General features: G+C 41.6%; 1 protein-coding gene across 2 annotated transcripts in view; it reads left to right on the forward strand.

Annotated features, from left to right (window-relative positions):
• Positions 1–73: 73 nt before the first annotated feature.
• flt1 (fms related receptor tyrosine kinase 1) overlaps positions 74–15,340 on the forward strand; it is a 46,741-nt gene continuing 31,474 nt past the window's right edge. The window contains exons 1-4 of one of the 2 annotated variants that reach the window (XM_031282058.2): positions 74–419; positions 10,705–10,801; positions 12,115–12,320; positions 15,002–15,126. In XM_031282058.2, coding sequence (XP_031137918.1) covers positions 362–419; positions 10,705–10,801; positions 12,115–12,320; positions 15,002–15,126 — 486 coding nt within the window. In that variant the 5' untranslated portion in view covers positions 74–361. The remainder of the gene's footprint in view (positions 420–10,704; positions 10,802–12,114; positions 12,321–15,001; positions 15,127–15,340) is intronic. The other variant, XM_031282057.2, reaches the window with a different exon arrangement.

Consider the following 15,340-nt stretch of genomic DNA (forward strand, 5'->3'; position numbering starts at 1 on the left):
ACTGGTCTATTGCTTGGGGAGAACTAAAAGGGGACTGCTGTTACGCGCCTTGGGTGTGTCAGTGGACGTGACGGAAGTCCGCTATCCGGTGGCTGCACTGTGGGAACTGTATAAAACCGCGCCACTATCCAAAACGATGGGAAAAAGTTGCACTGGAGTTCAAGCGTGGTGTCCTGTTGCGTGATCTCTCGCAGCTATCCTCAGGAAACCAACCATCTCTATTCACTGACGATCAGCGCTGAGCGCCACAGACAAGTGCGCTGTTTTAAGTCTACTCTGGAGGGGGAAAACCAACAGCAGGAATAAAACTGGTTTCATAATTTAAATTTGAAACCGGCTCGCTGCATCGGAGTCACCAGAGATGATGAATTTTATCCCCATCTGCCTGCTATGTGGATTGTATGGTGTTCTTGCAAAAGGTGAGTAACACGTTTACATGTGTTGATGCAACACCGCACAGAGCACCTGCTGTAATCATTTGAGCTGATGTTGATAACTTGTTTAGCTAGCCTATTTAAAGTTCTTATTGAGTTTTTAGTTGTTAGTCCACTCCAAACGGCTGTAAACTGAAAAGGAAACTAGTTAACCTTTAGAAAATTGCATTTTACGCACGAGTTTTTTTATGGATATTATTTTCCATAGAGGGTCCTCTAGGGTCAAAAGGCATCTTGACGCTCTTTTAAAAAGAATGTTATTTCCATAACCAAGTCTTTTCTTTGAAAAAAAAAAAAAAAAAAAAAACTAAACAAAAGATGCACAAATGCGCCTCTTTATCGTGGCGAGCTGTGGTGCGGCTGCTCATTTATTGGTCAATTAAGTCGTCGGCGCGGTCGGCTGTTTAGCTTGTAAATCTATATTAGCACCGAGTGCAGTGAGGGAGATAAGCGCTATCCTGCGGGACACTTGTTTGGATAATGCGGACCTCTGTGGCCCGGCTTCTTTTGCGCTTGGCCCCGGTTGAATGGACACACGCAGGGCGTTGTTTCCTGAGACTGATGAGTGTGTCTAATGAAAGTTCTGATTTAAAAGAACGAGGGGTCATGACCGACTGAAGGAAAATATGCACTGGGCAGGAACCGGGGTTAATCTGTGCGTATTGCTGAAAACAGTCGGCAGGTTGCTTTTATGTGCCCTCTGTGGTGTTATTGGTCTTTAGTGGCCAAAAGGGGAAAAAAAACTAATTTTGTTTTTTCCCAGCAAAACGAAATACTGATTAACATCAACAATTAACAATTAACGTCAAGTTAACAACTTCATATACGCATAACCTGATATTTTAACATGATAAATACAGATATGTCAGTAACACAATCTGTGACTTATTAACTATTAATTTATTTTTAAATATTTGTTTTAAATGTTGTCTCTGTTATATTTTTAAAACATTTTTATTAAAGTAATCAAATTATGACGAGATCACGTGACCGTCGAACTGCATGGCTGCTCGAGACTAGAGTTCTACGCCCCATCTCTGTATTTTTATTAAAAACCAGCTCTATTCTTTTTCATTCGACGCCAATCCTTTGATTTGTCACCACGGTAACCTAGCAGAATGCCTGCAGGAGCGAAAAAGCAGACCCGCTGCAGTTTAACCGAAGAAAGAATTCTGCCAACGACGCTAGCATGGCGGCTAGCGAGGTTTCTAGTGCTAACGCGGATCTACGTATGGAGGAGGCCATGGCCAGGGTCCTGGAAAGGCAACAAAGCGGGCTTCAATCAGCGGTACGCATCGCGGTGAAGGAAGCGTTGGCAGAAATTGACACCTCGCTTCAACACATCAGGACAGAGCTGGAGAGGCAGGGAACTAGCTACAGTAAGAGATCTATTTCAGCGACTAGACCAGGTGCAGAAGCAGGGGCGGATCTAGAAAAATATTTATGGGGTGGCGAGAGGGGGGCAGGAATTTTTGAGGGGTGGCAACATATGGCAAACGTATATATACTGAATTTAATCACAGTTTGATGATACATAGTATGTACACTACAAAAGGGCACAGGCTGCCATTTACAAACTCATACAGACAACCTTAATCTCATGCAATCAAAGTCTTGCATTTGAGGTTTCATGTGAAACAGTTCATATTAGGAATAAGTGACCATACAATGTGATCTCACTTAATAGGAGATAGAAGTATGATAGAAGTAAGGGGCATTATCACAGGAAAGGCATCAAGGTAAGACACAGGTGATGAGTGGCAGATGTGTGAGAGGGGAAGCAAACACTTTTTGACTGTGTGAGAGAGGCAGCGTTGCAGGCAGCATTTATACAAGAAGAAACTATACAAAGAAAAACTTACCCATGAAGATCTATGGAGATCGTTGGTGATGGCCCAGGCACTCTGCTTTCCCTTTCACTGTCTGAGCCCTGCACGTTATCTTGTCTCTCGCTTTCTCCCTCCTCATCTTGGTGATGCTCTCCCTCCATATCTTCACCGCTGTGGTGTTCTCCCACCTCCTCCTGTCCCTGGTCGCCTTGGCCATGTATAGTCGGATAGTTAATCGGTTTTTACCTCTTTCCTCCTGTGTCTCCTTTCCTCGCGACTCCTGGCTCCCTCGCTTTGCGCCACTCAGTTTTCCAAACAAATCAGTCTCTTGCCGCTCTGGCGTCATCTTGTGCTGCATTCACTGCAGTCGGACATTGGAGATTCGCGCTTGTAAATTGTCAAATTGGCCATAACTTTTAATTTGTTGCTGCCAACTGGGGTGGCAGCAGGGGTGGCAAGGCTTTCTTTTAGGGTGGCATTTGCCACCCTATGCCACCCCGGTAGATCCGCCCTGCAGAAGGACAACAGACAGATAAGAAACACAGTGAAAGCCTGCAGAAGAAATAACATCTGAGTCATTGGGCTGAAAGAGGGTAGCGAAAAAGACGACCCAATTGGATTTTTGCAAAAACAGTTGCCAAAGTGGATTCCATCCTTACAGAACAGGGCTACCATCGAAATTGACAGGGCACACAGAATCTACGGCAAGGGGACAGCAACATGGACGCTGATTCTCAGGTGTCTAAGATATATCAGGACCGCCAAGCAATTATTCAGGGGGCGAGGAAAGTACAACAGGAAGGTCCGATTCATGATTCCAACGCAACGCTGCGCTTTAAGCCTGACTACAGCACTTTCACTGTACAACTATGCCAGGGATTTATAGGAGTGCAGAATAAGCTGCATGCTAAAGGCATCCCAAACTTTCTCATTTATCCGGCAACTTTGAGAGTGAACCACGGAGGGAGAACGCTCACATTCACTGCACCCAAGGAGGCGGACAAGTTCTGTCGAGATTTGGAGATGAAGGAAGGAGACGTGGCGCTCACACTGAGCGCCTTGCGACCGGACCGGGAGCTGTTATCGGACCCGGAGGGCGGCGTGCGCACCTCCGGTGCGGGAAGCTGAGCAGACGGACCCGAGGACTGTGGATTGGCGTATCTGGAAAACTGTGCAAGTTTAACCGAGGACACTGCATGTAAGTTTAGCAAACTGACTTTGGAGGGATCTTTGATGAGGCTGAAAGCATGACGGACATGGACTGCTTACTTTACACAGCCTAAGAACACAATAAACACTTATCTTATAATCTGTATTACCACTCTTACATGGTTTGTTTCCCACATAGTCTATTTCAGAGCGTAATAGCTCGTCGAAATTATTGTGTATGAGCTTGGGAGCCGAGTTATAAGGAACATCTGATTAGACTACATTTTATAATCTATGTCTATTACTCCTACATGGCTGATTTGTTTTTCATACAGTTTATTTCAGAACTTAATAGATGGTTGGGACTTAGTTTCAAGGGTTTTTTGTAACATTGTTCATGTTTAACATAGGAAAGCATTAGACCTGTTTCAGTTAACCTGTGACTTTAGACAGGAGGGGCAGTTTTGAGCTGGAGTTTTTGTGCGAGCTGCGTTTGATGCGGCCACGTATCCTACAGAGAGGGAAGGGGGTCTGCGGTCTCGGAGGGCTAAGGGATTTATTTTATTTTTTGTGTTTTCACCACACTGTGCAAGATCTAACAGCTCACCCTTTGCTACAGATTTATCAGTGAATTCCAGTAAGGTACTTGAGACATATACACGTACATTTTGAAAATGGCTGAACTTTCAATTCTTTCTGTTAACGTCAGGGGGCTAAACGGACCAATCAAACGAGCTAAATTCCTGGACTATTTAAGAAGGAAGAACATAGACGTGGCGCTTATTCAAGAATCACATTTGCGTAAAAGAGATGTAAATCGAATCAAATCAATCAAAATAAATATTTCAAAGTTGCTGCTGCTGAACCAAGGGCTCCATTGTTTTGCTGTCACTGAGATACACACTCACCATAGACAAAAGTAGTAAAGACTCTTCAGGCAGGATAGCATATATATATATATATATATATATATATATATATATATATATATATATATATATATATATATATGTATATGTACTACGATAAGGAGTAGGAAAATAGCCTTTGTCTCAGTATATGCACCGGCTACATATGATGAAAGCTTTTTCCCGCGCCTAACCAATGAATTGCTCTCTCTCAATGAATACTCATTAATTATAGGGGGAGACATGAATGCGGTACTGGACTTGAATCAGGATAGATCAGGGGTCAACCACACAAAAGCCCAAAAATGCATATCCGACATGTTTAATGCAGTTGTGGAATCCCACGATCTTACAGATATATGGAGAATGCACAATCCCACTAGCAAGGATTACACCTTTTTTTCCACACGTCACCTCACCCACTCCCGCATTGATTATTTTTTGTGCTCCAGTGAACTTAAGGCAATGTTCCACACAACAGCAATGGAACCAGCAATCCTGTCGGACCACAATGCACTGATAACCACATTCCATTGTGATATGTTAGGAGAAAAATCTAGAAGGTGGCAATTCAATAATTCCCTTCTCCAAAACACAGCTTTTGATACAGAATTTGGAGCCAAACTAGTGGAGTTCATATCAATCAATACTGACTCAAATTCGGACCCGGCGTACATCTGGCAAGCCACTAAAGGATTTATTAGAGATTTCACATCTTCCTTTGCAGCAAATTTGAAGAAAAAGAGAGAGGCAAGGATTGCGGAGTTGGAAGAACGTTGTAAATCGTTAGAGCAGTCTCTTAAGACTTGTTTCTCTAAATCTACACATACTCTTCTAGTCACAAATCGAGCAGAGCTAAATGACTTGCTAAAAAGGAGAGCTGAATTCATAATGCACAGAATGAGGCAAAATTACTATTTTAATGGTTGTAAACCAAGCAAACTGCTAGCTCTGAAATTAAAACAAAGCGAGTCCAGAGCTGCTATCAGTAGCATCCGCACGGACCGAGGTATCTCAACGAATCCTAAAGAGATCACTGCCACTTTCCAATCCTTTTATTCAAAGCTGTATGAATCCTCCTGCAATCCAGATCTGACACAGTGCCAAAAGTTCCTAAAAGGGCTAAACCTGCCTCTTCTTGACCCAGAGGAGGCAGAAGAACTGGGTCAACCTATTACTTTAGAGGAACTCAAATCAGCGCTAAAAACAGCTAAGAAAGGGAAAACACCGGGGTTGGATGGAATTCCATCAGAACTCTTACTACAGTACTTTGACACACTAGGACCTATCATTTTATAAACTTTAACCTCGGCCATAGAGAGGGGCACCTTTCATCAACAAACCAACACTTCACTAATTTCGGTCATACACAAAAAGGGCAAAGATCCTACGGAGTGCGCAAATTACAGGCCATCAGCCTCATTGGGACTGATATTAAGCTTTATTCCAAAGTCTTGGCACTAAGCCTAGAATGCTTCATCGAGAAGCTAGTCCACCCTGACCAATCAGGGTTTATACCAAAGCGTCAAGCTGCAGACAATATACGCAGATTACTCCATGTAACAGAAGAAGCCAAAAACCTCCCAACAACAGCAGCAGTTTTATCACTGGACGCTGAAAAGGCTTTTGACCGCCTAGAGTGGAACTACTTGTGGCAGGTAATGGAGAGGCTTGTTTTGGGAGCCAAATTCATTGACATGGTACGTACTTTATATGCGAATCCCACGGCCATAGTCTCAACCAATGGCCTGCATTCACAACCATTCCCCATCGCGCGGGGTTTTGTGACAGGGATGCCCGCTCTCTCCCATGCTATTTGCGATCTCTCTTGAACCGTTAAGCCAGGCAATAAGGCAAAATAACATGTAATGTCCAGATTAAATCTAATAACAACTGAATATCATTATTTGCAGATGATATTTTACCGTACATATCTGACCTTGAAGACTCTGTTCCAAAAATCCTTAAGATCTTTAACGAATTTGGCTCAATCTCAAATTAATTTATGATCTTAACAAATATGTACCAGATTTCTGCTTGGAAAAAGACTGCTCGCCGTATATATTTTAAATAAAATACAATAAAATCAATTGGAATAAATCTAATCTGCTCCTGTTGAACAACAAACATGTGACATCAGCTATTAGTGATACAATACCAACCAAAAGCAAAATTACATATTTGGGCATCACCATTCACGCATCGCTACAGCGAGTTTTCCAGGACAACTATGAAACTATATTAAGTAGTGTTCAAAGGGATCTGACTAATTGGTCTGCGCTGCCGGCATCGCTACAGTCCAGGATTGCTGTTGTTAAAATGAACACAGTTCCTCGAGTGAATTTCTTAAGTACAATGATCCCCTTACCCCCACCAATAAATTTCTGGAAGAATCTTGATACTGTAATCCAGCAGTATATTTGGAATAGTAAACAACCTAGGCTAAAATACTCTACCTTGCAGCATACCACAAACACGGGAGGCCTGGCCCTCCCCAACCTTAAAGTGTACCACAGAGCTTTTCAGCTATGGGCCCTCAGAGTGTTGATAGACCCCTCATCTACAGTTCCATGGAGAGAAATAGAGCAAAGCCTCACTGGAAGTCTAAGACTGCAAGACCTCGCCTTTGCAGGTGTGTGTCCAAAAAAGTGTATGCTAGCCTGTGGCCCTATTATCACCAACACATTGACCAACTTTAAACAGGTGGAGGAGCAACTACGCTACACCAATAAGTGGCATTTGAGCACCCCAATTTGGCAGAACATGCACTTAATGTCTGGTAACAAACCTTTTGTTTGTAACCAGTGGAGTGACAGAGGTATGTATACTCTAGACCAGTTATTCAATGGGGAAGGTATGTTGAGTTTTGAGGACCTGAGAACTAGCTTTGAGATCCAGACAGTTTGGGACAACATTTCCCATTGTTCCAAGAACCCAAATCACCAGCAGATCCACTTCAACATATGTCATAGGACATATTGGACACCTCAGAAGAGATAGGTCTCTAAAGTCATTCCTACTCCCTATTGCATGTTCTGCCAACCTGAACAAACTGGAACTTTTCTGCACATGGTCTGGGAGTGTGAACAGGTGCATGAGTTCTGGAATAAAACAACATCAATAATATCTGATGTGATAGGATGTCGAATTCCTACTGACCTGATTGTTTTGTTACTTAATGACAACTCTAAATTAAATCTGCTTGGGAGACAAAAGAAAGTTTGGTTAGCCGGGCTCAACCGCGACCAAGAAAATGATAGCTCAGTGCTGCCCCCCCCCCCCCGCTCGCTTTGTATAAAACAGTGGTTGTATAAAACAGTGGTTGGCGTAAGGTGCAGCAGCACAGGTATCAGCCCTAATAAGTTTTAGTTTTAGTTTATTTGTTTTTCTTTCTTTTCCTCGAGACCGCAGAGGGTGGGGGGTGGGAGAGGGTGGTTGTTCTTGTTCAAGTGTGTTTGTATGTTCTGTTGTTGTTTAAAATGAAAAGATAAGTAAAAAATTGATCTTAAAAAAAAAAGAGGGACGAGCGTTAAACTGAGTAATATTTTCCTAAGTGCAATACCGGTTGGTATACGAGGTGGAAAACAAGGCTGAACACAGCAGAAACCTCAGCTCACTTGCTACTGTACATGTGGCGGGGGACTACTGAGCTGTGCCACGATTAGGAAATTATACTTGAGCAATCTATTATTTGGTTGTGAAACATAGACCACTGCTGTTCAACATTTTGTCATGTTGTCAAATGATGTAACTGGGGAACTGTCAGCTGTCACCAGGGCAACGAGTACAAATATAGCAGCCCTTTGAGGGTTTTCAATTTTTCACAGTATAGTTAAACATGTGTGATAAAGTAGAAGGTTATGAGACATTAAAAAACTCTGATTCTGAGCAGACACAGTAGAAGTAGCCGGAAACACAAGCCATTAGCATTACACAATCATGTATCTTCTGGTCACAAACACAGTGACAAGTGAACAGAAAATGATTTGACACAAATAAAGATGTTTTAATGTCTTGCATTTTTTGTAAAAATTGTATCATTCACACCTACATTTGAGGAAACATTCCTTATAAGCAAAAGCTTAAGATTTTTTGGAATTGTGATGTTTACTTACTTTTCAGGGGAGAGTAGCAAGCATTTTAATAGCTTGTGTGAGTTTAATGCACTGCAACTGTTGGAAAAAATCCTTGCTAATCTTAACAATGTTAGATACAGTCAACAAGAGATCAACCTTTCCCACCGAAAATAACTTTAAAGGCAGTTTATATGGTTGATTAAGTTCAGAGTCAAAATGATTAACATGCAGGCAGACAAACTTGCAGGAATTGAAGTGGAATGGCAGTTTCCCAATGACTTTTAGTGATATTCTTTTTTTATTTATTTTGTTATCCATGTTCTACTGTCTGTTTTATATGTTTTAATGTTTTGTGTGTTGCATGTTATGTGGTGGTCCACAAAGTTTTAAGGATGTCCTGCCTCTTAGACTATAAACCTAGTTTATCTACGGGTACCAATAAAGTAACCTGAACCTGAAAAAAAATAAATAATCAAATTATCACTAATTATCTCATGCTGAGGGCACAGCAAGGCCTAGTAGTGTAATTTAATTAGGCAAGATTTTAGGGAACTAACGTTAATTATATACATTTTCGATATGCATTTTGTCAATGTACTGATCTGTCAATCAACAACTATTTTTGGGGCAATTACTGCAATAAATGTATAATTATGATAATAATTGGCTGTTGAGAATGCCAGGAGAGAGTCTTAACATACATCATCATACATTCATATGCATTTCAGATGGATACTTATTCATCTTCATCAGTACCCATCCCAATGTCCTTGTTGCCATTGTTAAGATATCACAATAAACCTTATTAGCTTTAATAAAGATGATAATATCTGATAGAAGACCTTGACATTTTTAGAAAACACTCAATATAAAATGCACACCTAAATGTGACATAATACTTATATATTGTCAATTTTAATTATTATTACTGTAAGTTTTTGGCTCACTTATTGCATGATCACATCAAACTGCAGAAACTTGAGGGTATTAGATTAATTCTCTAGAAATGTTTTTCTTGAGTTTAGTTGCAGTGATTTCAGTACAAAAACCTTGAGGTGCATGTTTATTCAGTGTTGAAAATCACTTTTGTATGATTGTATTAACATCTGTGTCATCAAGTGTTTCTTTCAACATTCCTAAGAAGATATCGAAGGTATTTTTCCCAGTGGTGATGAGTGAGTGTGTGGGAAACACTCACTCATCAAAAAGAATGATGGGCGTTTCAACAGAACTTTCTAGTTTTAAGTAGAAAACTTCACTTTACAGCTTTTGTGTGTGTGTGTGTGTGTGTGTGTGTGTGTGTGTGTTGGCTACTCACACTGTGAAATCCAAGGAAATAGTATAGGAAGTGCTAGCAGTGTGAGTATTGCTAGATCTGCTCAATGGGGAATCCACTGGGAACAATGATGCTGACAATGAATGGTAATAATGGACTTTAGTGATAAACTAACTCGCTGCTGTACAGATGATTTAACTACTGAGCGGTGAGACAGTTGTGTTCTGAGGAGTGTTTTGAGCTCTGTGTTGCACACTGTAAGAAGCAGTCACAGAGAAGGACGGACTTACCTGAATGATGTTTCCGCTGTTGGAAGGAAGGAAGGGCGGACAGTCGTCTTTATCTCTCATTAATAAACTTCAGCGATGGAGTGGACAAATGCCTTTATTTGATAAACAAGAGGGACACTGCTTACGCATTTCCACACAAGTTGTCAAGTGGCCTGAGTGAGGAGATGTGCAGGGGGTCACAGATACTGTGGCCCTGGATGGAGTACGTGCTGTGGAGCTGGGACTCACGAAGACAGGTTCTGCAATCAGTCAAGAGTCCGGTTTAGTCTGGTTTGTAATGGGCAGAATTAACAGGAACTGTCCAAAATATGTATTGGTTGTAAAGTGTTTGTCTTCCTGGATTTCCTTGGAAAGTGATCTCATAGAGATCTGAGTCACCACAAAGGGTGGTGGACCATTCATGACTCCCAATGATATGATTAGAATTTAATATAAAAGCATCCAACATTTTGCCATAAGAGTTTATTAATAAACTAGACATTCTGCTTCAACGGAGTCCCAGTGCTCAAGCCCCCAATTCAGAAAGTAAACATCCTGCCAGATGTCCTTAAAGAATACTGTATAATGAAGTCTTACAAGCTGAACTTGACCTCTGACCTCTCTGGAGATGTCCATATGTTGATGAATAAATCCTTATCACCTTATAATTATTAGTATCTACCCATACTCCAACTTGTTTAGTGATGGAGTTGCTGCCACTACAAATGTCTTCTGATTTTCATCCTCTTTCCTGCCTCTGCAGACAAAGATCAAAAGGGCAAGTACAGCGTTCCTATCCTGGATGTGAAAACCCGGCAGCTGGTCCTTGACACCAACCAGACACTACTGCTCAGCTGCAGGTGAGTTTAAGGTAGATAGATCCAGGCCATGAAAACCTTAATTTGGGCAACGGTGAAGCATGGCAATCACAATGATTGATACCTGTGAATCAAAGCAAACACACCCCTTAAACATTCCCATCTTTAAGCCTTAATAACTTAGCATTAACAGAAAAATCATTGTCAAAATCACCACCAAGACACTTATTAGAATGTAACGTTAGACACCAAGACGAGGTAGAAGCAATTTTCTGACTTTTTTACCAACTTAAATCTTTATTGCTAAGATATTTGCAACATTAAATACTATGGTAACAAAGAACATTCACATTTTTTTTCCATCATTCATGCAGTCTTATTGATGGATTCATTTTTAGCTACATATAGATATTTCTGTTTTGAGTCTTGTATAATGTCAATTCTTCCCATTGTCCTTCCAGATGTGCTTCTTGTACTCTCAATATATATGTTTATCTATTTTCTTCAGCAGTTACTGTCCAGTGGTGCTGTGTCAGGGAAGTTATTCGTCCCCAGCTCCTCTCAATATCTTTTTTACTTGCATTTGATAGTATTTTAGCCAAAAATCTGTTCCTTCCTTCCTATTACACTCTCAAACATTTTGTTCTCATTTTCCACATTCAACACAAAAAACAACAAAATCAGAAGAGCTGCACTTTCACAGCTGCACTTTCATATGGCTCTTTGTAGTTTTGCTTATTTAAAGCTAATGTACTTGCACTTACTACTTGTTGTCTAGAGTTTGTACCGTCAGGGTTGAAAGCTTTGGATAAAGGCATCAGCTAAATGACATGTAATGTAATGTAAAAGAAACTAAAACATGAACCTTTATAGCATTTTTTTTTTTTTTTTTTAAGATTTTTTGGGGTCATTTTAGGCCTTTATTTGTATAGGACAGCTTAGATTTGAAAAGGGAGAGAGAAGGGGAATGACATGCAGCAAAGGGCCGCAGGTCAGAGTCGAACCCGCAGCTGCTGCGTCGAGGAGTAAACCTCTATACATGGGCGCCCGCTCCACCAGGTGAGCTACCCAGGCGCCCACCTTTATAGCATATCTTTATTAGCAGAATGTGAATGCACATACAAAGATGGCCAAGTTTTGGGTGCCCTGGTAGCTCTGGAGTACCATTAAGGCTTACTGCAGTGGCACAGGTTCGAGTCCAGCCCAGGGCCCTTTGCTGCATGTCTTCCCCTCTCTCTCCCCTGCCTTTCCTGTCTGTCTCTCTCACTATCAAATAAAGCAGCAATGCCAAAAAAATAATCTTTGCAGAAATTGTTTTCTAAGCAAACTATCAACCCCTTGTAACTTTTGACCAGGGGTCGCTGGGAGCTGACATGGGCGTTCCCATCAGGTTTGGCCAGAGATCAGGTGCAAGTGGAGGAGTCTCGCTGTGGGAGGACAAGCCAGCAGTACTGCAGCCGTTTGATGGTCATCAGCACCCAGACCCAGCACACCGGCCTCTTCCGCTGCAGATACCGACACCGAACCCAAAAACAGACCTCCATCTATGTATATGTCACAGGTAAGACACTGCTGCCTGAGGTCAAAAGAACAGCACTTATTTTCTTATGTCTTTCTTTCTAGCTGCACTCATTGAGCAGCCCCTCACGCCTTCACCCCCTTATGCTTATTGTTTATATCAGGTTAAACAGGATGTGGTGGGTGCTAAATACAGACCAATGCCAGAGAGCCAATTATATCCAAACACTTTTTGTCCCAACAACACATCCTTCTAGATGACTCTGGCACAGTTTCACCCACCCCCACCCCCTCTCCTCCTCTTTTTTCAACCTGGGCCTACCTCCCTGTTGTCTATATATAATTCCTTTTTTACTTTCGTTTACGTGCTACCTCGAGGCCAGGAATAGCCCAGCTGCTGAAAGGCTCAGGCCTGGGCAGAGTTTCCCAGGGCATCAGCCTTATCTGCTCTGCTCAGCCTTGCTTGAAGCATCCTGTGCTTGGGGGAGGAGGGGAAGCACTTGAAGGGGGTGTGCTGGGAGGGGATGTCGCTGTGTCTCTACAAGGTGGTGGTGGGGAGGTGTGTCGAAGTTTGTGTGTGTGTGTGTGTGTGTGAGGAACTGAGAAGGATAAAATGAAGGCCAGTGGCTCAGTGGTATCAAGGGGCAGAGGAGGCACGATGTCTACCCGGCCCGCTCCTCCCTGTCCTGGAGGGTGGCGCTGTTCGGGCTGGGCTGTGCCGGGCACGGAGCTGGGCTGGAGGCCAGGGTCACAGGGCATGCTACTGTTTGGCCAACAGGACCCTCGGGGGCCATCAATTGCTCAGGTCATCATGTCCATTAAGCATCAGACTTGGCCTGCGGCTCTGCTCAGACATTGCCTCCCTCCCCGAGTCCTCTATTAGGAATCAAAGCAAGAGAAGGAAGCCCTCAGTCCATTAGTCCTTTGGGTACTTTTGTTCGAATGTTCAGAGATTTGCTTCTTGAATAACACCCTACGGTAACAAACAATACAGTGAGCAACACCCAGACTTTTCAATGGCACAGAACTATTACAGTAGTCGAGCTGGGAGGAGAAAGTTCAGCGAGGCCGTTTGATGCTTCTAAACAATCTATGTGTTTATTGTTGACTACAGGCTGTCATTTGCTGAAAGGGTATTGAATGAATGGGTGTGGAGGACAGAGTATGTTTAGGAGTGTGTGTCTGTTTGTTTTTGTCTGTTGCTGAGATTGATACTTGGGAGTGTGTGTGTTTGTTTGTGTGTTTGTGCATAAAGGCAGGTGATTTGTTTTCTTTCCTTTCTGTGTGTGCATGAAATTAAGGGGTCAGTTCACAGAAAAATACAGAAAAACACATTTTCTCACTCAGGGATGTAATTTCCACTGCATGACTAACCCCCTGACTTTTTAAAATATTGTTTTTGTCCCCCTCACTTTTATTGTTTCAAGTTTATTTTCTTAGTGAGTGGATGTGCTTTTTTGCCCTGGGTTTTGCCTCTTAGCCTCCTTATAGGCTGTCCTAACTTATTGATGAAGGCTATTGGACCTGTATGTAGCCTGAAAGGAATTTTGAAAACTGTGCATAGGGCTGATCAAAGAAAGTGCAAATGTTTTTCTTTAGGTTAAAAAGAAAAACAATCTGTCAAAGATAAGATAGATGAAGCTTAGTGCACTTTATAGTAAATATGCAAAAACACCACACACACACACACACACACACACACTTCTGAAACCAAACTTGCCATGCTGTATGATTGTTTTGATTTTAGGAGTCCATATTTTGAGATATTTGTCTTTTTTTATTTCTATATACAACAGCAGCATCTTTTTTTTTCTAAAACTGTCTCCTTGTAAAACGTTTCAGTGGAACTGTTCTCTACCAGAGAAATATGTTGGCAGTTATGTCGGTGGATTATCCAGAGTAACCAGTTTCTGGAAAGAGATGTTCTTGTTGAATTTTTTAAATGTCAGTTTTCAATGCTGTTAAAGCTGCAGTGGGTAGAAAGCAAAAAAAAAAAAACACCAGAATTTGTAGTAGAGTGAGACATCTTCTTGCAGCTCTCCCTCTCCCCTCTGTTACACGGGCTTATACATGTGCAGAACAGCCAACAGGAACGCTCTCCCTTTCTGAAATGACAGAATTATCTATACAGGCTAGATTTTCTAAAGCCTGAAAACCAGAGCTAAGAAAAGGTGCAGAAGTCTAGTTTTTTTCTCAGACCACGTGAATTACAATATCCTGAAAGGTTATTATGAAGTTTTTGCCCAACATTGCCAAACTTTTTTTTCCTACCACAGCTTTAAAGCCTTAAACCTAATTTTATTCACCTCCTGGTATGGAGGCTGAAACAATGAATAGAGCTGAAACAATGAATCAATTAATTGAAAAGTCCATCTACAAAATGTTTATATATGCACTAATTTGGATAATTGATTAATAATTTCTGTTCTTTTTCCAGCAAAAAATATCAACATTTCTCTGTTTCTAGCTTTTTAGGATTTTCAGATTTTCTCTCTTTTATATCACTGCAAATGTTATATATTTCAGTTTGGTTGTAGAAAACAAGACATTTGAAGATGTCAAATTGCGATCCGAGAAGCTGTAATGGTCATTTTTCTGTCATTTCTGTGAACTGACCTTTCAAACTGTACACATGGTTGTACACTTTCATTTATGTGATATTAAAAAGAGTCATGCTTATTATCTGTACCCTATGTGTCCCTGACCGCAGTGTTTGGGTTTCAGACAGCCAGCAGCCATTTGTGGAACATCCGGGTATGAGCCCAGATGTGTTGTACATGAAGGAGAAGCAGCCGCTGGTCATCCCCTGTCGGGTCACCCACCCTAACGCCACCACCACACTGGTCAAGGTCAGTGCAGGAAATATGAATGAAATGACAAGTGACAGTTTGAATGTCTTTATAAATTCATGTTTGGGTTCAGAGATCTGCTCTGCATCATGATCGCCATATGTAGTAAGTGTATCTTTCTCTTCCCAATCACACCACTCACATTCTCTGCACATTATCACTTCCCATTTTTTCATCGGTGCTCACATATGCACACAATGCACCGTCCCGTTGT

The sequence above is a fragment of the Sander lucioperca genome, chromosome 1 (genome assembly GCF_008315115.2).
Source record: "Sander lucioperca isolate FBNREF2018 chromosome 1, SLUC_FBN_1.2, whole genome shotgun sequence".
NCBI classification, from domain to species: Eukaryota; Metazoa; Chordata; class Actinopteri; order Perciformes; family Percidae; genus Sander; species Sander lucioperca.